The sequence below is a fragment of the Hordeum vulgare genome, chromosome 1H, assembly GCF_904849725.1.
Source record: "Hordeum vulgare subsp. vulgare chromosome 1H, MorexV3_pseudomolecules_assembly, whole genome shotgun sequence".
Classification (NCBI taxonomy): domain Eukaryota; kingdom Viridiplantae; phylum Streptophyta; class Magnoliopsida; order Poales; family Poaceae; genus Hordeum; species Hordeum vulgare.
The window spans coordinates 12,959,431-12,984,534 of record NC_058518.1 but is presented as its reverse complement, the minus strand read 5'-3'; the positions used below and the strand labels follow the sequence as shown (position 1 = coordinate 12,984,534).

The 25,104-nt window shown below is 43.2% G+C and overlaps 2 protein-coding genes and 1 pseudogene across 2 annotated transcripts in view; 2 read left to right on the top strand and 1 right to left on the bottom strand.

Moving 5' to 3' along the window:
• The first annotated feature begins 9,445 nt into the window (after positions 1-9,445).
• Positions 9,446-25,104, top strand: part of LOC123395534 (probable methylenetetrahydrofolate reductase) — a 24,760-nt gene continuing 9,101 nt past the window's right edge. Inside the window, exons 1-3 of the mRNA XM_045090549.1 lie at positions 9,446-9,515; positions 9,589-9,689; positions 9,786-9,807. Coding sequence (XP_044946484.1) covers positions 9,486-9,515; positions 9,589-9,689; positions 9,786-9,807 — 153 coding nt within the window. The 5' untranslated portion in view covers positions 9,446-9,485. The remainder of the gene's footprint in view (positions 9,516-9,588; positions 9,690-9,785; positions 9,808-25,104) is intronic.
• Positions 10,203-16,988, bottom strand: LOC123445580. The gene is made up of 7 exons (XM_045122617.1): positions 16,842-16,988; positions 16,655-16,717; positions 14,390-14,498; positions 13,922-14,064; positions 13,605-13,670; positions 13,227-13,449; positions 10,203-10,464 (listed from the first exon to the last, which is right to left on the bottom strand). Exons 1-6 carry the CDS (start codon positions 16,986-16,988, stop codon positions 13,420-13,422), a joined length of 558 nt encoding a protein of 185 aa, XP_044978552.1. The 3' UTR covers positions 10,203-10,464; positions 13,227-13,419.
• LOC123445397 lies at positions 15,361-15,959 on the top strand (annotated as a pseudogene).

The following is a 25,104-nucleotide window of genomic DNA, read 5'->3' as shown; positions in this document are numbered from 1 at the left end:
TCCCTTCTAGCCCTTGCCTTTCTTGAAACTTAGTGGTTTTACAAACCATCAACTATTGATGCTCCTTCTTGATTTCTACTTTCGCAGTGTAAAACATCGCGAATAACTCAAGGATCATTGTATGTATCCTTGATATGTTATAGTTCATCACGAAGCTCTCACAGCTTGGTGGCAGTGACTTTGGAGAACTATCACTATCTCATCTGGAAGATTAACTCCCACTTGATTCAAGCGATTGTCGTACTCAGACAATCTGAGCACATGCTCAACGATTGAGCCTTTTCTCCTGTGCTTTGTGGACAAAGAATCTTGTCGGAGGTCTTGTACCTCTTAACAAGGGCACAAGCATGAAATCACAATTTCATCTCTTTAGAACATCACTTATGTTCCGTGACGTTTTACAACGTTTTCGGCGCCTTGCTTCTAAGCCATTAAGTATTTTTGTACTGAACTATCGTGTAGTCATCAGAAACGTGTATGTCGGATGTTCACAGCATCCACAGACGACGCTCGAGGTGCAGCACACCGAGTGGTGCATTAAGGACATAAGCCTTCTGTGCAGCAACGAGGACAATCCTCGGTTTTACAGACTTAGTCTACAAAGTTTGCTACTATCAACTTTCAACTAAATTTTCTCTAGGATCATATAAAAACAGTAGAGCTATAGCGCAAGCTACATCGTAATTCGCAAAGATCATTAGACTATGTTCATGACAATTAGTTCAATTAATCATATTACTTAAGAACTCCCACTCAAAAAGTACATCTCTCTAGTCATTTGAGTGGTACATGATCCAAATCCACTATCTCAAGTCCGATCATCACGTGAGTCGAGAATAGTTTCAACAGATGTTTTTCATTCTCATCTGGGTAGTCATCAATTGTCATGAGACTTGAGGAGTGTGCTACTTGATGATCCTCAAGTGGGGCCCTTCTGTCAGGAGGCTTCAAAGCAAATTTCTTTGCATATTTTGGAGTCACAAACCTGTACTCCTTCCATTCCTTCGCCCATCGGCGTTCAATCTTCTGAAGCCTTATCTTTCTCTTGGCCATTGTCTCATGTTCATCAGGCGTACAATAGTCCAAGTATATGTCCTCAGGGATATCAGCCGCAGTGTTTTGCTCCAGTTTCTTTCCTCCCTTCTGTTTTCTCTCTTCCTCCATTTTCTTCAGTTGAGGATTTTGCTGATGATTTTGAACTCTTGAGGATTCTGATGAGCCTTGAAGAGTTTCTTCCAGAAACGTTGCAAATGAGTTAATGTGATGAGAACCGAGAGATTCATCAGCTGACATGTGTGTACCTGTGAACAGAGTATAGTTGCGAGGAATTTGGAGAGGTCACATACGCGTTCTCAGATTTAAAGAAAATGCAAAAGTTTGACAGTTTGAGGAATATAACCAGTGGTTGAGGAATTTGCCTAAGCATACAGTTCTTGGGTTCCAGAGTTGTACAGATCCGAAAATTCGCACAATTGAGGAATCTCGTGAAAATCTTAGATGCTTAGCTAGTTCATCAATGATTGTGGTGATAGGTAGTGTTTGAGGGATCATGTGCGCATCGTATCTTGAGGAAAAACAGATTTCACATAGAAGATGTAAAATTTCAGATCTAATCTGCCGTAAAAATGGGATATATTTACCCTGGAAGGTGCGTACGAAGATCACAGAAAGTAGTGTTGGAGAGGCTCTTCGTTCGAGTGTCCAATGCACCCTAACTTGGCGGAGGAGGACGTCTACGGCGGCGGCGGACGAAGATGGTCCGACTCCGGCGTGATTCTGGCGACGAAGAGGTCGAGGCAGTGAAGCTCTTCCTCACCGGCGACAAGACTACCAGCGGTGGCGCTAGGGTTTGGTGGAGTGTGCTGTGGCAGGAGAGCGATGAGGCGAAGAAGAGGATACTGAGGGGGATAAGGACATATTTATAGCCCAAAAGTTACTGTTTGGCACGAAAGTTTCGACCAAATAGCCCCTGCCTCTACGTCTTCGCAGGACACGTGTAGCTCCCGTACGATGCGGTGGAAATAGTGGAGATCGTGGTTATCCGATCGTGGGAAGTGGGGGTTCAGTTACTGTGCCTTTAAAGAAAACAATTTTTGAAGACTTGAGGACTTTCGTTACAAAATCATCAGCTGACAAGGATGTAGTGAGGATTTTGAACAAAGTTTCAAGTAGAACGCATACGAAGAATTGAATAGACTGGATAAGTATAGCATAGAGGAAAAGTAGGGTCCGATCACATTCACTTAGCAGAAACATCAACTTGAAGAATTAGCAATAAGTGAATGTTGTTGAGGACTAGAAATCACAGTCTACTTAGGCAAATGAAAGTCATCAAGTGTTTTTGAAGATTTTGTAATAGATCATCACAATGAAGAACAACTGTTTTGAAGAAAAAAAAAATGCATTTTGAGGAAATTGATAATTTGAAGAAAATCAACTTGAGGGATTTCACATTGGGCGGTGGCGTTACCCACCATATAAGAATGTTGATTACACACGCCGTGTACAATTGTCGTAGGGCCCTGAGAATCAATTTCTTCACATTTAGAGTGACTTTCTTCATCAGTTGAAGAAAATCGTTTCATCATGTGTTGCACATCTAAGTCATCAACTTTGCATAAGTGTTAGGATGTGTGCATGTTTTTACAAAACATTTGAAGATTCTAAGATATTTAGCTCACACCGCAACTTGCAAAACCTTTTCTCATCCAATGGCTTAGTGAAGATATCTGCTAGTTGATCATCAGTCTTCACATGGTCGATGAGGATATTGCCCTTGAGGACATGGTCCCAAAGAAAATGATGACGAATCTCGATATGCTTGGTCTTCGAGTGTTGTACTGGGTTGTATGCAATCTTGATAGCACTCTCATTGTCACAGTAGAGAGGCACATTCTTCATGTTGATGCCGTAGTCCTTGAGGGTTTGCTTCATCCACAGCAATTGAGCACAGCAAGAACCAGCAGCAATGTACTCAGCTTCGGCAGTGGAGAGTGATACGCAGTTCTGCTTCTTTGGGGACCAGCAAACTAGTGGTCTTTCGAGGAAATGGCATGTGCCAGAAGTTGACTTGCCATCCACACGGTCACCAGCATAGTCTGAATCAGAATACCCTACCAGATGAAGATTGGAGCCCCTGGGATACCATAATCCTAGTGTTGGTGTGTGAGCTAAGTATCGAAGAATATATTTCACAGCCTTATGGTGTGATTCCTTCGGTTTTGCTTGAAAACGTGCACACATGCAAACACTAAGCATTATATCTGGCCTAGATGCACATAGATACAATAAAGAGCCAATCATAGAACGGTATACCTGCTGATCAAAATCTTTACCATTTTCATCAGTGCCGAGGTGACCGTTGGTAGGCATCGGAGTCTTGGCACCTTTGCATTTGTGCATGTCGAATTTCCTGAGAACATCCTTGAGGTATTTCTCCTGTGATATGAAGATTCAATTGCTTTGTTGACAAATTTGAAGACCTAAGAAGAATTTCAGCTCCCTCATCATGGACATCTGATATTCTTCACTCATCATGTAGGCAAATTCATCACTGTATCTTTTGTCAGTACAACCAAATATGATATCATCAACATATATTTGACATACAAACAGCTCATTATCATAGGATTTTGTGAAAAGAGTTGGATCGAGTGAACCAGGTTTGAAGCCTTTCTTCATGAGGAATTCCTTCAATGTATCATACCATGCCCGAGGGGCTTGCTTGACACCATACAGAGCCTTTTTGAGTCTGAAGACTTTGTCTGTATTCTTTGGATCCTCAAAACCTGGACCTAGGACCTAGTCCTCTCACATAGGACCTACTCTACCCTCTCTTAGGTAGAATATCATAAAACAAGATAGGCCCTGCCTCTCCATTATGGAGAATGGAGATCATCCTGTCTCCAATTCTTGGCCTACGCACAATGTTGCTTTCAAGTAGCTCTCTACGATTGACCATACATTTTTTCGAATCTTTGATTGTTATTTCATCGGTTTTAGAAATCCGGTATGGACAAGAGTGATGAATATACATAGGCTGACCTGGCTGTGTTGGTTGTATGCTCATAACATCAAAGCGACCTCTTGGAAACATCAGATGAGGCACACAATCCTGCGGGATTTTCTATTGAAAAACATAGTAATAACTTTGTAGCTAGCAATATAGTTTAGTTTTACAAGAATTTATGCAAAAGATGCACGGATGTCGTAATAGTAGAAAATCTTACCATGCAATCTCCATGCATGTTACCGTAGTTCACCACGTGCAATAGTGGCACGTATTGACCATAATGTGGAGGTGTTTGGTGATAGCTATTATAATTCTCAAGATTATTAATAAATGCGACAAGATGATTTTTCTCCTTATAAGTTAATTCCGCTTCATCATTGTAGTAGTAGGTTCTGTCTATCATCTTCCGTATATTTTTGGAAGAATGAAAATAAGTTGTCAACTATTTTTAAATAAACAATATAAATTACTTAATAAATATGGTTGAGAAACTCACGTAATGGTACAACTGGAGGCGTATGCAAATCAACTGGAGCCTTGCATAGTGCTACCCAACTTTTGCATTCAAAAAAGGAGTAGGTGTCTGCATTGTACAACTTTACGCAAAAGTATAACCATGCTCGGTCCTCAAGTGAACTATCTTTACCTCCATAATTTTTCCAGTACTGAAACCAATCTTATCCAAGAAATAAATTCTTGCATGGCAGGGGATACACTAGTAGAATAGTAAAAAATAAAAATTATAAGTTGAAGCAAAAGAAGTCATGCTTAATTACGAAAAAAGATTTGTCGTTGTGAATTACTGTATCCACTTCGAAGTCCTCATCCAGCATGATGCTGAAGCGCCTATCATGAACTAGGTGAGGCGTGTCGCACAGGCCGTGCTCGTCTTGGAAGTATTCGCACAGGCGACGACCAGGAGGAGGGCGGCGGCGACAACAAGGAGGAGGACGGGCTCGGGGTGGCGGCGACGAGGAGGAGGACGACGGGCTCGGGACGGGCGGCGACGACGAGGAGGACGGGCTCGGGGGCAAATGGGAGAGTTTGGGGGAAATTTCGACAACTCTCATCTATATGCGAAAACCAGTGGTCATGGTTCGAGGCACAAACCGGGACCAATGCACCCCTATCGTCTCGGCTTGTGCTGCAAACCGGGACTAAAGGCCAATTTCCAACAGCCCAAAGGGCGGGAAGAAGAGACCTTTAGTCCCGGTTGGTGCCGACAACCGACACAAAAGGGCGTATTTCGTGTCGGTTGGTGGGACAAACCGAGACTAAAGGCTTGTGCCTGCCACAGCCGCGATGCGGCTGGATGTTTAGTCCCACCTCGCTAGCCGAGAGAGCCTGAGAGTGGTTTGTAAGCATTGGTGCGTAGACCCACTCGAGCACCTCTCAAATGCAGGCTTTCGGTCCTAATTTGTTACTGCCTGTAGGCCTACTGGGCCTTCTGCCTGAATTCTGGCCCAATTCTCAGGGTGGGTTTCTAGTCGTATTCACGCGTGGGTGGCCCATTACGTGGCATTTTTAAAAAAAATTAGTTTTTTTGTTTCTTTTTTACTTTTTTTATTTTATTTTGTGACTAACTTTACTAAAAAATAAATTTTTGAGTGATTCTTTTTCCTCCTATTTAATATTACTGTGTTTTTAATCTTTATATTCAATTTGAAAGGTTTTAGGTTATTTTAAATGATTATTTTAATCAAAAACAAATCTGTTACAAAAGTGATTTCATTTTTTAGAACTTATTTAAACTCAAGACTTTTTGTGTTTTCAAAATGCACCATTCTAGGCCACATCATCAATTTTCAACACTTTACGAGTTCATTTGGTATTTTTCATGCATTTACTCATTTTTTTAGCTAAATGGCCTAGAAATTGAAAGGCACTACAAAAAAACTCTGAACAGGTTGAAAGTTGGCATGGTATCATCATTTCACCTACATAACATGTGCTAAAAAGTTGAGAGGGTTCGGCAAAAATTGGATGCACTTCGTGTACAAATTGGACAATCTCTTTCAAAGTATCACGGTTTTAATCAAAAACAGATTTGTTACAAAATGGATTTCATTTTTTTGAACTTATTTGAACTCAAGACTTTTTATGTGTTCAAAATGCACCATTCAATGCCACGTCATCAATTTTCAACACTTTCTGAATTCATTTGGTATTTTTCACGCATTTACTAATTTTTTGAGCTAAATGGCCCAGAAATTGAAAACACTACAAATGAACTGTGTACAGGTTGAAAGTTGGCATGGTATCATCATTTCACCCACATATCATGTGCTAAAAAGTTGAGAGGGTTGCGGGCAAAAACTAGTTGTACTTCGTGTACAAATCGGACAATCTCTTTAGAAGTATCAGGGTTTCTTACGAAAACAGATCTGTTACAAAAGAGATTTATTTTTTGAACTTATTTGAACTCAAGACTTTTTGTGTGTTCAAAGTGCACCATTCAAGGCCACATCATCAATTTTCAATTCTTTCTGAGTTCATTTGGTATTTTGCGCGCATTTACTGATTTTTTTGAGCTAAATGGCCCAGAAATTAAAAAGCACTACAAATGAACTGTGAATAGGTTGAAAGTTGGCATGGTATCATCATTTCACCCTGATAGCATGTGCTAAAAAGTTGAGAGAGTTGCGGCAAAAACTGGATGCACTTCGTGTACAAATCGGACAATCTTTTTCGAAGCATGAGGGTTTCTTACGAAAACTCGTGTGTTACAAAAGGGATTTCGTATTTTGAACTTATTTAAAATTCAAGACTTTATGTGTGTTCAAAATGCACTATTCAGGGCCGCATCATCAATTTTGAACACTTTCTGAGTTCATTTGGTATTTTTCATGCATTTACTGATTTTGTTTTTTGAGCTAAATGGCCTAGAAATTTAAAAGCACTACAAATGAACTCTGAATAGGTTGAAAGTTGGCATGGTATCATAATTTCACCCACATAGCATGTGCTAAAAATTTGAGAGGGTTGCGGCAAAAACTGGATGCGCTTCGTGTACAAATCGAAGAATCTCTTTTGAAGTATCAGGGTTTTTACGAAAACTCATCTGTTACAAAAGAAATTACATTTTTTGAACTTATTTTAACTGAAGACTTTTTGTGTGTTCAAAATGCACCATTCAAGGCCACATCATCTATTTTCAACACTTTCCGAGTTTATTTGGTATTACTCATGCATTTACTGATTTGTTTTGACCTAAATGGCCCATAAATTGAAAAGCACTACAAATGAACTCTGAATAGGTTGAAAGTTCGCATGGCATCATCATTTCACCCACATAGCATGTGCTAAAAAGTTGATAGGGGTTGCGGCAAAAACTGCATGCACTTCGTGTACAAATCAGACAATCTCTTTTGAAGTATTAGGGTTTTTTACGAAAATTCATCTGTTACAAAAGGGATTTCATTTTTTTGAATACAAAATGGATTTCATTTTTTAAAACTTATTTGAACTCAAGACTTTTTGTGTGTTCAAAATGCACCATTCAAGGCCGCATCATCAATTTTCAACACTTTCTGAGTTCATTTAGTATTTTTCATGCATTTACTGATTTTTTTGAGCTAAATGGCCCAAAAATTGAAAAGCACTACAAATGAACTCTGAATAGGTTGAAAGTTGGCATGGTATCATCATTTTGCCCCACATAGCATGTGCTAAAAAGTTGAGAGGGTTGCGGCAAAAACTGGATGCACTTCGTGTACAAATCGGAAAGTCTTTTTAGAAGTATGAGAGTTTCTTACGAAAACTCATCTGTTACAAATGGGATTTGTTTTTGAACTTATTTGAACTCAAGACTTTTTTTGTGTTCAAAATGCACCATTCAAGGCTGCATCATCAATTTTCAACACTTTCTGAGTTCATTTGGTATTTTTCATGCATTTACTGAATTGTTTGAGCTAAATGGCCCAGAAATTGAAAAGCACTACAAATGAACTTTGAATAGGTTGAAAGTTGGTATGGTATCATCATTTCACCCACATAGCAAGTGCTAAAAAGTTGAGAGGGTTGCGGCAAAAACTGGATGCACTTTGTGTACAAAAGTTCTGAGGTGGAAAATGCATGATACCATGAAAAGTAGCAAATGAAGTTAGAAAGGGCTAAACCATTCAAATTTGAAAACTATAATGGCACAAACAGAAACTAGACATATATAAATTGATCCAAGCAGTATATAATGATACTAGTCCAAACAGTACATAATAATAGCTAGCATATATATATATATATATATATATATATATATATATATATATATATATATATATATATATACACACACACACAAGCGTTCGCCGTTGTGAACACTACTCGTCTGAATCGTCTGAATCAGAATGTCCACCTGCTCTGAGGTGACGTCGACCATAGTTGACGACTCGAATCTTGCGGTACAACTCATATGGAACGTATGCATCTTTTGATGCATACTCAATGTTGATACGATCAAGTGTTGTCTTCTCCCAAAATATGTGCTGAGACTTTGGGAATTTGGTCTTCATATCAGCATACTCCTCGTCGATCAAGGCGACTGCCATATGAGCCATCGAAGTCCTCTCATGTCGAAGCATGAATTCCCGTTGGAGATCAATGAGGCATACAGCTGGTATCTCAATACCGAAGTTGTGCCCCATCTTCAGCTTGTCGTTCATTATGTCAACGGTAGCAAAACTGATGCTGCTGCGAAGGAAGTCCATGAATTCTGGACAATGCTTGTAACTACTGCAACAACAACAATTTAAAATAGAACAAATGTTACATACTGCTGCAACAAGGAAAAATGTTTCACTAGAACTAAAGAGAAAATTATCTTTAGGATTCAAATGGAACATATTGCTATCCTATGCAATTTTCATATCCTATGAATTGATCATGAAATCGTAAATTAACTATGATATATATATATATATATATATATATATATATATATATATATATATATATATATATATATATATATATATATATATATATTATATATATATATATATACATATATATACATACATATATATATATATATATATATATATGTATATATATATATATATATATATATATGCAACAAGCTAGATATATTGCATATTGCTATCCAATGAAACCTAGAGAGATCACTATAGCTATCCAATGGTACCTAGAGAGATCACTAGCTATATGCAATTTTCATAACTATGACATATCATATTGCTATCCAATGGAACCTAGAGAGATCACTAGCTATATGCAATTTTCATAACCTTGGATCAAAGAACGCCCCATAAAATTGTTTCACTACAACTAAAGAGAAATTGATCTTTATAGGATTCCAAAATGGAACATATTGCTATCGATCCTATGCAATTTTCATATCCTATGAATTGATGAAGAAACTCTCAATTAACTATCCAATAGAACATATATAGAAACTGCATATTGCTATCCAAAACTCTCGCGCCTCAAGACTTTGCACCTTTACACACTAAACATGGAAAAGACCGCTTTAGCAATTCTGATGGTGATTTCCTTGTCTTGCTTGGTTTAATTTTTTGCTCTGACGAGTTTCTAACAGCTAACTATTGTTTCTCCAGAATCTTGGATTAATAGAGGAATCCAAGATTTCAAGAACATTACCTTGGAGGCCACCAACTAATGTTTTCCGTGTCAAAGAGGATGTTCGTCCTATATTCTGGTAAAAAAAAATTCTGATTTTTTCTTTGTGAAAGCTGATTGACTATTAGTACCACACATATACTCATTCAATCTTGTCTTTGATATAAGTGAGCAGGACCAACAGACCAAAGAGTTACATTTGAAGGACCACTCATTACTAAGAAAAGGGCCTGCTAGTGGTGCACCTGTTTTGGCTACTAATGTCGCACTATAGATGCGCCACTAGCATCACGCCATTAGAATTTTTTACTAATGGCGCACCAGGCAGTGCGCCATTAGTATAGCTCATGGTGCGCCATTAGTATGCCTCCCAGATGCGCCATTAGTATGCCTCCCAGGTGCGCCATTAGTATGCATCCCAGGTGTGCCATTAGTATAGCTCATGGTGCGCCACATGTTATACTATCAGCTCTAAAAATATTCAATTATTATCCTCACACCCACAAGAAGGTTCAAGATAAACACATATTACACCATGATGAAAATATGTTTATAAACATGCACATACATTGAACGCAAGTTGACAAACAAATTAACCTAGAGGAAGCATAGTTTTGACCATCTTAACAATCATCTAGAACACACAAGTCACAAAAAGATAAGGACTATTGGTTACTATGAGAGACTTCAGATGGTCCAGAACACACAAGTTTGTATCTACATGCACAAAATGCAAGCACCAAAACACTCGAAACACCAAATGGTCTACAAGACAATAAGGTCCATGATTACAGGTTGGTTGGTCATAAACGCTAGAGAGTCATCATGTCCATGTGCATCAATAGGTTGAGTACCTGAAAACATTTTGCACAAATTTGTCAAGAAAGTGGAACCAGATCAAGTTGTTAAAATCTCATATGTGTATTAAAAATATTCGATCAAAAGATTATCATGATATCATAGTTAACAATATATCCTTGTGTTTCAAAGACATGTTTGCAAACTGCGAGTCAAGGTCTCTGATGTTTCCACATATATAAATCTTACACTAGACTGAACTGACAAGGTTGCCCATCGTGGAACACCCCTAGGCCTTGAATCACTGATGCTAGTTAAGAGATGAGCGGCTGACTACAAAATGATTGTTCAACTACAACATCCGCATAGCCATCCACTGCTCCAACGTCAATTGGAGTCGCTTCTAGTGTACTTGGTACATTAACAACCACAGTTCGATTATCCTTCACTGTAGCTATTCGATTTAACATTTTGAGCTGTGTGAAGTTAAATTTGCAGAAGATTAGAAGAGAGAAAAATCCAGCACCAGACACAAATTAGTAAATCTAGCCATGTTTCAAGCTTCCATGCAATGCACTGCAGTATGTCAAAACTTACAAATTTGTATATACTATGTTGTTCCAACCCACTAAAGCACTTGCAATTTCATTAGCTCCAACTTCTATAGAGATGTAATTACATATAAAAACTATCTCCCAAACATATTAATGACAATGTTCATACAGAAGCTAACATAATTAACAATTCAATACCTCCTACATTTACATAACCAGCACATGGACCGCGTCAAGAAGAAGCTACATTTCATCATACCAAGGAAGATAAGAGGGCCAGGTATACACACGTTTTTCCTTATGGAAATCTTATCATCCAATAACTGTTTAGCAGGATCATCAGCTGGGTTACTTTGTTTGCGCCTCTCAGTTTTTGACCTTTCTAGATTTGATGGACCCGTAGTTTCAGTAGTTATCTCAGTATCCTTGACCACCCCCGGCATAGTGCTTGACCTATGGAGGTTTCCGTTATCTGCAAGGAAGGATGACTTGAATGTTGAATTAAAAGGAAATGATAACATTTATACTTTCCAAGTCACATTATCACAAGATAAATAGAAGAAACTGGGCATAAATTGTACGAGCAGAAAACAACTGAACAATTTTCTTATCACATCCTCTTACTGTGTTTCGGCGTGCTACATTTTTTTATAGTCATGGGATAAATTGAACACAACCACAGAAAAAGTTCAGAAACATTCGGTTTGGGTAAAAGTACCAACTAGCGTTCTCTAAACGATGCGAACAAGCAATTTCCTTATAATAGCCAACACTAGTACATGCAGAAACTTGCAATCTAAAAAAGTGTGTAGCAAAGAGATGGGACAAGAATAGACGGGGCCAAAGGAGAAACGACAAATGGTTCAGGCATAATCTTCCTGTAGGCCTGGTCCTCATCGTTCTGAAGATCAGCTTGAGATATTTCAAACACCCGGTGCTTCAGGCATAATCTCTACAAAAATGAAATGTGCAGTAAGCAGAGAATATTTGGAGGGTCCATTGTAGCCTTTCCCCAAAAGGATATCAAATGCTGCAGTTTCCCGTTCACCTGAAAAACTTTCATGGTCATATACATGCTCACATACCACTTTCCCAAAATCTGCAGCAGCTTTTCCTCAAATCCCATACCATGTTTTTGAAGCTCCACAGTGATAATAGCAATTAGACTAAAAAGAAGTTTCATTCTCCAGCATATTGAAAAATGTAGGGAGTGGAAACATGACAAAACTACTAATCATACATCTGTACAAGTAATGGTTTTCCACGTACCAGGCAAAAATACTTTCATATGCTTTCTCTAATTCTCTACATGGTGACATTTTTAATTCATCTCACATCAACTCGAAAGAAAATCAAACATACCATCCACTACAGGCTCACAGTTCATGAGTGTTATGCTAATTTTTGGTTCAAATCGATCTGAAGGCACATGTTAGAAAGCTAAACTGAATCTTTGAAAACAATCCCTATGATTCCAAGATAGAAACAGGTGATATTATGTGAGCTGTGAAGCAGTCATAAACTTATAATTGCAGAGTTGTAGTAATTTTACAGCACTAAAACTGAATGTACTGTTATACTAGTACTATTAAGCACGGACCAGTACTTGCTTGCAGTGTTAACTCTCGAAACAAAATTTTCTACTATTAAGTATGGTACTTGCTTGCAGTGTTATACTAGTACTATTAAGTACGATACGCTGGCTTCAATTAGGCTAAGCATTAAGCAAAGGGGCGTGGCATCGACATGGGCATGTCATGTAGATCAGTAGATGTAGGCAAGGTGATGTCATGTAGATCAGTCCATGTGATGTAGATCAGTCATAAACTAAGTCCCTGAGAAGTGTTGGATGTGAGCTGCTGCAAGACATGGATTTATCAAAACAATGGAAATAAAATCTACTATCTGTGCGGAAACGCCTCACAGAAATCCATAGCTTATAACATATTGTTTTACAGAAACATGTGTACCTTTTTAATTAAGGAAAAACATGCGTAAAGCCATAACATATTTGTTTTAACTAAACTATAAACAGGGCCAGTGGCGGATGCAGGCACAATTTTATGATGTGGCAGTGGTAACTAGCAAATGTATCTCAGCTCAAATCATCAATGAAGTATCATATAGACCTAGTATACATGACAGGTGTTAATTACGTATGGCAGCAGCCAAAGCTTGCCAATTGCTGGCTTCGCCACTGAACAGGGCTGTGCTAGGATCATCTGAAAAACAACAAGGTTCGTAATAGAAGAAAAAGCACTAACCTGGAGAAGATCCAACACTTGGGGTAGATGCTGGGAAGGGAACAACGAAATGGGGATGAGGCTTGTGAGATGAATGGCTTCGTTGCTAGCCGGACGAAGTCGCATATAAATGAACCCAACGAGATCTGGACTGAGTTGACTTGACTCTCCCTCCATCATGGTAAATAATGAACCCAACGAGATCTGGACTGAGTCAACGAGATCCGGCCGAAAAAGCACTGACCTAGAAAGTACATGGACACAACAATAATGAACAGTAATATACCAGATAGATATGTCACCATGCCACCATGGTAAATGACATGGGAGACTGATGGTAAGTGAAATCTGAGGTTACTTTGTTGAAATAATAAATAAAGAGAAAACAAGGATCAGTACCTTCAGGCAAGAAAATATCCCAGGAAGCCCATACCCGCAGCTCAGCTGCATCAGATAAATATATAACTGAAACAGTTTACCAGAAGAACCACACATTAATCAAAGATTCAAACGCCCATACACGTGTTTAGCATCTGAGGGGCCTAAAGAGCAGGCCCAGCCAAAAGAAGTAGCTTCGATGCAAGAGGCTTTTCCTCAAATAACATGTGTTTCAGTCTTTCGTATAAGGGATCAGTTTAAGGAAGGGCAGTAATAAACAATCAAGCATAGGAGCATAGCATTATCAGAAATTACATAGACTGAAGGTAGAGTAGTACCTCTAAAACACGTTTGCTTCTGAATGCCAGTAGCCCATCACAGATCTCATTCTTGAGAATATTTACTAGCTCAAGTGAACTCTGACAGCATTTCAAGGGCCCTAGTGCAAAAGATAAATCCAGATCCTCGCCTTTCAAGTACTCTGCTGGCTTTTGAACGTGCGTATGCAGCTGTACACGCGTGCCTACGGGATTCTTGCTTCGGCCGGCTACTTGACGGAACTTGCGTAACTAGCGACACGACTAAAACTGATCGATGGATTTGATGGCTAAAGGCCCGTGTCGAGCCTTTGCTTTGTATTGCTTTTCGTTTTTCTGGTGTTACAATCAACACCCCTAGGGTGTCTTTTATACACGTCCACAAGGGACTATGAAAATAGAATAGGACTAGGAATCTTATTACTACTAGGACTCGGTTTGGCTTTCTTTCCTAATCCTAAAGAAACAACATGATTAACTTCTACATACTCGTTAATACAATGATATAACTGGTAGGGCTATTACTCTTGCCTTGGCCTTTTGTAGCTGCAAGATCTGATCTAGATAGTCCCACAATATCAACAACACTGAACTTCCCCTAAAACAAGTTTAAAAACAGAAAATTGTTGGCAATAAGCCACGGCGACTGCGTCCGGTGCGCGTGCGTGCGCGTACGGGACGCGTCAGGCTCATGGCGAGTGTGTGTGAGTTGGTTAGACGGATGCGCCGGGTGTGGCCGTGCCGGGCGCTGGAACCAGTCGCGTCCCGTTGGCGTGCTGTGCGCGACGGGCGCGGGAGCTGAGGAGTGCGGGGCGGGCGTTGCGTGGGCACTGCGTTAGTTGCATGCATGGGTGAGTTAGTTAGCTCGTGTGAGTAGTGCTGTTAGTGGTGGCCGAGTGCAGCGGCAAGCCAATTCAGTACGTGGGTGCTTGCATGTGATCGCTAGCCTGATGTGTGTAGCTTGGGTATAAAAGGCCCTTCGTGTACTGGTTGTAGTCTGCGGTGCTTGAGTTCGTGCTTGAGTAGAAGAAAGCGGCTGTTCGTGCAGCCGGCGGCGTTCGTGCGCCGGGTATACCTTGTTGTCCACTGCCTCATTCCTCCTTCTTTCTTGTCGTTCGAGCGTGAGAGAGAGAGACAGCAAGGACAATGACTCAACCCCAACATTTGGCATCAGAGCTTCGGTTCGGGAGCTCGCCGACGGCAATGGCGATCGTACCACATGGCGGAGGCGCGGGCGGATCGGTGTCAATGGCGATGCCGATGCTCACGCCGGACAACTACACGGTGTGGGCGATCAAGGCGCAGGCGATTCTCGACGTCCACACCGTGTGGGAGGCGGTGGCGCCGGGCGACGCGGCGGTGAACGCCAAGAAGGACAAGGCGGCGCGCGCAATGCTCCTTGGAGCGCTGCCGGAGGATGTGTTGCTGCAGGTGGCGACGAAGCTCACCGCCAAGGAGGTATGGGACTCCTTGAAGGTGAGGTTCGTCGGCGCCGATCGTGTCCGCGCGGCGAGGTTGGCGACGCTGCGCGGGGACTTTGACCGCTTGGAGATGGCGGACGGCGAGGCGTTGGACGCGTACGCCGGGAGGCTGGCAGGGATGACGACGCGGTTCGCGAGCCTAGGGGAGACGCTGGGCGATGCGGTGCTTGTGAAGAAGCTGCTGGACACCGTCCCGGATCGGTTGTTCCCCGTCGTCGCCGGCATCGAGCAGTTCTGTGACACGGCGACCATGGCGTTCGACGAGGCGCTCGGGCGGCTGCTCGCGTTCGACGAGCGGGTTCGGCTCGTGGACAAGACGATGGTGAGCGCGGGGTCAGCAGCTGCTCATGACGGCGGCGCAGTGGGCAGCGCGGGAGCGTCGACATGGCGGTGCTTGGGATGACGACGACGGCAAGAGCGTGGCATCGAGCATCGGCGGGAACCGCCGTGGACGCTGCTACAAGTGCGGCGTGCGCGGACACTTCAAGAGGGACTGCCCCAAGCTGCGGAAGGAGCCGGCGGCGGAACGCGCGCTGCTGGCGGACGTCGTCGGAGTCGAGGACGACGGGCTCCTCTGAGTCGTGGCTTAGGTTGTGTGTTGGCAATAAGCCACGGCGACTGCGTCGGGTGCGCGTGCATGCGCGTACGGGACGCGTCAGGCTCGTGGCGAGTGTGTGTGAGTTGGTTAGACGGATGCGCCGGGTGTGGCCGTGCCGGGCGCTGGAACCAGTCGCGTCCCGTTGGCGTGCGTGCGCGCGACGGGCGCGGGAGCTGAGGAGTGCGGGGCGGGCGTTGCATGGGCACTGCGTTAGTTGCATGCATGGGTGAGTTAGTTAGCTCGTGTGAGTAGTGCTGTTAATGGTGGCCGAGTGCAGCGGCAAGCCAATTCAGTACGTGGGTGGTTGCATGTGATCGCTAGCCTGATGTGTGTAGCTTGGGTATAAAAGGCCCTTCGTGTACTGGTTGTAGTCTGCGGTGCTTGAGTTCGTGCTTGAGTAGAAGAAAGTGGTTGTTCGTGCAGCCGGCGGCGTTCGTGCGCCGGGTATACCTTGTTGTCCACTGCCTCATTCCTCCTTCTTTCTTGTCGTTCGAGCGTGAGAGAGAGACAGCAGGACAATGACTCAACCCCAACAAAAATCACCAATTATAAGCCTACCACATAAAATGGCCAGTACGATTAAATCACAAGTCCATAAATCCTTACACCGTTTAGCCGCAATGGTCAAAAATAAGCTGGAACAAGTAGCAAGTATAGGAAAAAGTAATCGATCACCTTGAATATATTCATGCCGTGCATCTCAATATTGTTGCCCGCATACTTGTACGGCTGAACATCCTGCATACCGATGCAAACAACGCCAGCTTAGCCAGCAGATAACGAAATGCCCTTCTCGATGGGACATGTTCTGAACAGGCAGGACTTGTAACTTTGCCATGAACAACGACTGGAAACAAGCAACCTGTGATGGGACCATCTCGGCGGCCGGTGACGATAGGCAGGACTGATCCCTCCCGGGCACGATGTCGATGCAGTGAGCTGCGGCCTTTTCATGAGACAGTAAGCCGGTCAGGCACTGCAAGAGCAGCGACGGCGATGGCAACCGCATCACGGTCAGTCTGAGACGGAGAGCAAAAATCACAAATTAGGTTGAAAACAACAGTGTATCCCATAGCAACAGTACCCGTGACCCGTTTATTATACTACCTCATCTAAAAAAGACATTAACAGTGGCCTAAATAGAGGGGAGAACAGACACTAGTGGAAAACGGGTCTTTGGCCGGGACCCTTTAGTCCCGGCCTGCCTCTGGGCCGGGACTAAAGGTCCGGCCACGTCGCCCCAAATCGCAATGCCTCCCTAGAGGCTTTAGTCCCGGTCCGTAAGGAGCCTTTAGTCCCGGTTCGTGTCCCAAACCGGGACTAAAGGGCTACGCGGGGTGCAGCCCGCATGTGTGCCACCTTTAGTCCCGGTTTGTGTCTCAAACCGGGACTAAAGTCCTCTGCCTATATATAGCACAGCCCCCCTCTCCCCTCTTCCTTGCATTTTTCTTGGATGGAAGAGTGTGGGTGTGTGCTAGCTCTCCATTTTTTTCATGCACTAGAGGTGTTTGTTGAAATGTGTGTTAGAGCGATGCCGCTTCAGTTCACCGAACACAACTACGATATGAGATGCCTGAGCCACGCTTAAACCTCTTCCTCTTTATTTCTACTTATTCTAAAAGGTTAGCAACTATATTTCCTCGTTTGGACCGTGCGGTACTAATTTTTAGGATCGTGATTGTATTTGATATAGTGTCGTATAACGCAGATGAGCCATCCATGGATGTACGGTGATCGACGCACAGCCGCTTACAGAGAAGGCGTGCATTCTTTTCGAGATGCAGCCGATGCGAACAAGCATGGTGGTGGCTTTATGTTTTGTCCATGTGTTGAATGTCGGAATGAGAAGGATTACACTTCCTCAAGAGTCATTCAGAGCCACCTGCTTCGGTCCGGTTTTATGTCGGGCTATAATGTTTGGACCAAGCACGGAGAAAGAGGGGTTATGATGGAAGACGACGATGAAGAAGAAGAGAACGATGATGATAACTACCGATCTATGTTCCCTGAGTATGCTGATACCGCAATGGAAGACAATGAAGAAGAAGATCAGGATGAAGAACGGGAACCAGATGAGCCCGCTGATGATCTTGGCCGGGTCATTTCTGATGCACGGCGAGGTTGCGACACAGGAAAGGAGAGGTTGCAGTTCGAGCAGATGTTACAGAACCACAACAAATTGTTGTACCCAACTTGTGAAGATGGCCAGAAGAAGCTGGGTAGCACACTGGAATTGCTGAAGTGGAAGGCAGAGACCGGTGTGACTGACTCGTCATTCGAAAAGTTGCTGGTACTGATGAAGAAGATGCTTCCAAGAAAGAACGAATTGCCCGCCAGCACGTACGAAGCAACGAAGCTTGTTTGCCCTCTAGGATTAGACGTGTAGAAGATACATGCATGCCCTAATGACTGCATCCTCTACCGCGGTGAGAAGTACGAGAATATGGATAAATGCCCGGTATGCACTGCATTGCGGTATAAGATCAGAAAAGATGACCCTGGTGATATTGAGGGCGAGCCACCCAGGAAGAGGGTTCCTGCCAAGGTGATGTGGTATGCTCCTATAATACCACGGTTGAAACGTATGTTCAGAAATAAAGATCATGCGAAGTTGTTGCGATGGCACATGGAAGATCGTATGAAAGACGATAAGTTGAGGCACACCGCTGATGGTCGGCAGTGGAGAAAAATCGAGAGAGAGTTCCCGAGATTTGCAGCTCACGCAAGGAACGTATGGTTAGGTCTGAGTACAGATGGCATGAATCCTTTTGGGAGCAGAGTTGCAGTCACATCACCTGGCCCGTTACTCTATGTATCTACAACCTTCCTCCTTGGTTGTGCATGAAGCGGAAGTTCATTATAATGTCAGTGCTTATCCAAGGTCCAAAGCAACCCGGCAACGATATTGATGTGTGAAAGTGGGTTATATCGACTAGAGGGGGGGTGAATAGGAGATTTTTAGAATTTCATCACTGAGGAAATTCCTCACTAAATGACTAACTTACAGCAGAAACAGTAAAGGATCAGACGTGCAAACGTTCACACCAGCAGTATTTCAGAGTGAAGAATGTGAAAACAGATTACACAGTAAGCAGGCACGCAGAGTACAGATGATGATTAACTATTGTGAAGAATTTGGGGTTGAGGAAATTCAGAGAAAGTTTTCAGCAAATTCTTCAAACAGTCACAATGAAAGTCATCAACACATAATACAAAGAAAGTAAAGAGTTGAGGAATTAGAACCCGATTCTCAGAGAAGACAGGCGTTGATGACCCAGTTCCAACTGCTGTGACAGTTGTACATCTAGTTTGGAGCGGCTTGGTATTGAAACTAAAGCACACCCAGTCCCGGGACACACAGTCCCTACCGTATTCTCCTTGAGCTAAGGACACACAGTCCTCGCCCAACACTCGTGGTAAGTCTTCAGGGCAGACTTCCAAACCCTCACAAAATTGGTCACCCGACGATCCACAATGAACTGCTGGAACGTTCTAGACCATGACGCCTAACCGTCTGGAGGATGCACAGTCCTCAAAGGTAAAAGGCTTCAGTCCCACACAGGAACAACTTCTTCAATGATGCTGAATCACTAGGTTTGGTTTGTGGTTTCGGTGGGTGGTGTATTTCCTCACTGATGAATTACTCTCGAAGTCTATGAGGAATTTGGGTTGCTCTTATGACAAGTGTCAGTTTCTAACGGAGCAGCCAACCAGCTAGTGGTTGTGGGGGTGGCTATTTATAGCCTCGGAGCATCCCGACATGATTTGACACTAATGCCCTTAAATAATATGACCATTGGAGTGGATAAGACCAGTGACTTGGCATGGTTATCGAAACGGTCGGGACCCTCAACTGTGAGAGTCCTCATGTCACTCATATTCCTCACTTGAGGATTTTGGTAGGATTAGGCTTGGGTTGAGCATCATGAGGAAATCCATTCCATAGTGTTACTTTGACCCCCTTTAACAGTACGGTGTTCCTATTCATCAAATGCGAAGAAAGTAAAACAGAAAACGTAAATCTTCACACTTCAATTTCTTCAGAATGATTTTCTTCACGAACCACCGGTCTTCTCAATATCAGTATCTTCATGAGGAATATCAATTTCATCGCAGATTCCTCGCGATTCATTTCTTCAGCTTCAAACCAATTTCTTCAACTGAAGATATACATTTTTAGGGGTCGATATTCTTCAAATATCTCAAACTCCTCAATGGCTTATAGATCCTGTGTACACTTATAAACACATTAGATACTTAACCTATAAGTATTCAAACCACCAAAATCACTAAGGGACACTAGATGCACTTACAATATCCCCCTTTTTGGTGGTCGATGACAATTAGGTTAAGTCTTCAACAGGGATCAAAAATATGAAGTGTAAATACTCATTTGAGGAATTTGAGAACAAGATTTAGAGAGACTCCCCTTGAAGATGTGCATACCTTGAGGATTTTGCTTTTATACCAGATGCACATTGATGATTTATATCATGGAGATCTCCCCCTGAGTCTTGTAAATCATGCATACATATAACAGATCATATGAAGAAAATGAAGATGCATGATGACAAATGGTATCTGACGAATTCCAGCATGCGTGCATTAAAACTTTGAGGAATAAGCATGCGAAGAAAAACGTTCAAAAGCGTTAGAGTACCATCGGGCTTAAGTTACAACTCATTACATAAAAACTTCAGAAGAGCCAAGAGTTTATAACTTAAATATAGTTCATAGGCCTCAAAAATATCCCGCTTGAAGACTAACTCTCGAGTTTCTCCCCCTTTGTCATCAAGTGACAAAAAGGGACAAACTGAGGACTAACGCCCGTGAAGACTTCATTTCTTGGCGGTTGATGAAGAGCCGTGACGCTTCTTGGGGGTAGTCTTCTTCCTTGGGACGGTTGCTGTGTCGAGTTGTTCCTCATCAGATTCAGCAGTGCGGAATGAAGAAAATGAGCTGTCTTCAAGGTCTGGCACTGGAATGGGCCTGAACTTCCTCTTGGGAGGCCACGACCAGTCAAAGTCTCGCTCAAAGTCCATTTCTTCAAGCTCAGTCGGAGTCTTCAGATGTGCAAGTGTAGCCCAGGTGCGATCGAAAACCTCATGCAGATAGTGATGATTAATCTTCACCGAGTTCTGAGTTTCAGTGAGAGTTTTCACAATGGCACCAAACTGGCGTTTGACCCATTTGTGGTTGCGATCCACCTTCTGGTGAAGACTGGGGAGGAGCTCTCTGGTGTTCAGCACGCGAGGAGGAACTGGGCTTACTGGACGAGTCTCAGTATCCTCCCATGAAGAATATGCTTCTGGCTCTCTGAACTGACCATCAAGGGGCCTGCTGCCTTCTTCAATCACAGATTTTCCTTTTCCTTCAATGGGCTCAAAAGTCTTCTTGTTGACCCGGATAGGAGGCATATAACCAACATGGTTTTGACAATCACCGTGAAAGTTGATGCCTGTCCTTGTCCTGATGAATCTCATGATCCACGGGGCATAAATCTTGTGATCATAGGGGCACATTGCATTGTCGGCCAAAGTCCTCAAGAAGAAATCATGGATATTAATGGGAATACCGTGAATGATGTTGAAGAGGATATTCTTCATGAGGCCTACAACATCTTCTTCATCGTCATGGCCTTTGATTGGCGCGAGCACACTGCATAGGATTCTGTAGACAGACCGAGGTGTGTACTTGAGCTCATGGACGAGGAAGGTTGTTCTTGAGGGTTTGTCTGCAGCCAAAGGCTTCATGAGGACTTCCATCATACCATTTGGCAGCTCACGCTCACCATAAAGCTTCACTGCCCCATCTGAGGGAATTGGTACGGGCAGTTCTCTGAGGAGTTCAGAAGCAGGAGCTTTGTAGTGAGTATTTTGGGACATCCAGTCAAACACCCAAGTGTTGATGTCATCAGCGTTGCCAGATATGTGCAGAGTGGCATAGAACTGAAGAATAAGCTCACTATTCCAGTCTGATATGTCTAAGCACATAGGGAGCAAACCTGCATCGTGGAGTACATTGAGGACTGGTTCCAGGCAGGGTATTGCTTCAAGCTCAACATGAGGATTGTGCCTGTGCTGGAATATCTTGTTGCGTCCACAGAGCACAGAGAAATAGTAGTTCATCTGAGTCCTTGTCCAAAACTTCAGATGCCTCATTTGAGGCTTGTCATAAGGGTTCTCTCCGATGAAATACATGCGTTCTTCAAAGAAATCTTCTTTCTGAAACTTTGGACGCTTGGAGAATGGTTGGCGCTGAACTGGCTTAAGATTTTGCTGAGGATTGGGGGAGGAGACAACAATGGCAGTCTCTGGGTTGAGCACAATGAATTCATTGTCTTGGGCGGGTACATTTTCTTCAGCATTTTCCTCAAGGTGAGGAATTTCATCAGCTGGTACTTCTTGCTGGGGAGATGATGCTTGCTCTGGCTGAGCTTCAGGCTGAGGAATTTCTGTTTCTTTCTCATTTGGAGGAGTTGGGTGAGCCTGTTCCTCATCTTGAGGAGTCTGCTCAGAATGTACATTTTCCTCAGCTTGTTTTTCTTCAGCTGGCTTTGTGGCAGAAGCAGTTTCATCAGCTGGTGCAGCTGATGCTTGAGCAGTCTCTGTCTGAGGAATAAGAGGTTGAGGACTGTCATCAATCTGGATTTGCTCATCAGTGTGTTCCTCAGAGGCGACATCCTTCATTTCCTCATCTGCCCTTGTAGCTAGGTCATCAATGACGACCATCTCATATGAAGGGGCGACATTTAGAGGCACTGGATCCAGAGGAGCAGTTTCTTCAGTGTCTTTGAGGCACTTTGCCTCTGTCTCTTCTACTGCTGAGGTGGTTTTTCTCTTCTTGGCTTCCTTTTCAGCAGCTCTTGTTTTCTTCGCGTCTGATACAGACGGAATTATCTTCTTCACCTTTGAAGCTTTTGGTGAAGGTGTTCTTTCTGCAGATTCTTCAGCTGGTAGTGAGGAACCAGCTGGAACAGAGTCATCAGCCTGCTTTGATGAAGCAGCTGGATCAGGAGCAGTCTCATCAGTGGTTGCAATTTCATCAGTTGCAGTTTCCGTGATGATTTCTTCAATGGCCGGTTCATCAACACGGCGCTCTTGATGTTCTTCCTCAGCTTGAGGAGTTTCCTCCTCATCAGGAGATGCATCTGCTGGCTGCTCAACCAGGGGCTGAGGAGTTGGAGCTGGGGTTGCGGTTTTCTTGTTGTAGTCATCAACGGCACTAGTGGCTAGCTTGATGAAATTGCGCTTGATGCTTTTGCGATCTGACAGCTTGTCATACTTGTCAGTCAATACTTGCAGCCCTGCCTGGGTTGACACCAGTGCATTAGGAGTCAGCTTGAGGAGATTCTGCCTGAGGAATTTCTCCTTTTTGGCCTTTGCAACCTTTGCCTGCCTGGTCTGCTGTTCTTTCCACTTGGCTTCATTTATGAAGGTGGCCACCATGTGGCTGATGCCAGGAGGAAGTTTCAAATCATCAATGGGAGTGTTTGGGTCCTCATACCATATATTGATGTAGTCTAGGAGGACCTTGGGGTCCATGGCCAGAGGAATATCACTGCCTGATGCTTGTGCTACCCTTTCTTGCTTGTTTCTGATGATGGCTTGCAGGGTTTCATCATCATATTCATCACTTCCCTCTGATGCAGACGGGACTGCGATGATTTTGCTGGGGCTGGGCAGAGGTGCACGTTCAGTAGTTGTCAAAGTCTTCATAAGTGGTGTTGAAGACTTTGTCTCCGAGCTAGTTGCAGCTGGGAGTGAGGAGCTGAAGCTGACGGTCGTAGGTTTCACGACATGCTTCTGTACTGGTTTCTCTTGAGGCTTTGGAGGTGGAGCTGAGGATTTTGGTGCTGAGGAGATTGGTGCAGAGGGTTTTGGCGCTGATGGTTTTGGTGTTGAAGGTTTTGGTAATGAGGGTTTTGGGGCTAAGGATTTTATGACAGAAGCCTGAGCAGACTTCTCTTGAGGCTTTGGAGCCCTTTGCTTTGATGGCACAGACTGCGTGTGAGGAATTTCTGAGCCCGAGGTTTCTGCCGCTCAGGAATTAGCAGCACCAGAGGCAGCAGCTGAGGATTCATTAAATTTCCTCACTGCAGCTTCTGCCTGCTTCTTGAGCTTGGCCAGATGTTTTTCATTCTCATCTGGGTAGTCATCAATTGTCATGAGACTTGAGGAGTGTGCTACTTGATGATCCTCAAGTGGGGCCCTTCTGTCAGGAGGCTTCAAAGCAAATTTCTTTGCATATTTTGGAGTCACAAACCTGTACTCCTTCCATTCCTTCGCCCATCGGCGTTCAATCTTCTGAAGCCTTATCTTTCTCTTGGCCATTGTCTCATGTTCATCAGGCGTACAATAGTCCAAGTATATGTCCTCAGGGATATCAGCCGCAGTGTTTTGCTCCAGTTTCTTTCCTCCCTTCTGTTTTCTCTCTTCCTCCATTTTCTTCAGTTGAGGATTTTGCTGATGATTTTGAACTCTTGAGGATTCTGATGAGCCTTGAAGAGTTTCTTCCAGAAACGTTGCAAATGAGTTAATGTGATGAGAACCGAGAGATTCATCAGCTGACATGTGTGTACCTGTGAACAGAGTATAGTTGCGAGGAATTTGGAGAGGTCACATACGCGTTCTCAGATTTAAAGAAAATGCAAAAGTTTGACAGTTTGAGGAATATAACCAGTGGTTGAGGAATTTGCCTAAGCATACAGTTCTTGGGTTCCAGAGTTGTACAGATCCGAAAATTCGCACAATTGAGGAATCTCGTGAAAATCTTAGATGCTTAGCTAGTTCATCAATGATTGTGGTGATAGGTAGTGTTTGAGGGATCATGTGCGCATCGTATCTTGAGGAAAAACAGATTTCACATAGAAGATGTAAAATTTCAGATCTAATCTGCCGTAAAAATGGGATATATTTACCCTGGAAGGTGCGTACGAAGATCACAGAAAGTAGTGTTGGAGAGGCTCTTCGTTCGAGTGTCCAATGCACCCTAACTTGGCGGAGGAGGACGTCTACGGCGGCGGCGGACGAAGATGGTCCGACTCCGGCGTGATTCTGGCGACGAAGAGGTCGAGGCAGTGAAGCTCTTCCTCACCGGCGACAAGACTACCAGCGGTGGCGCTA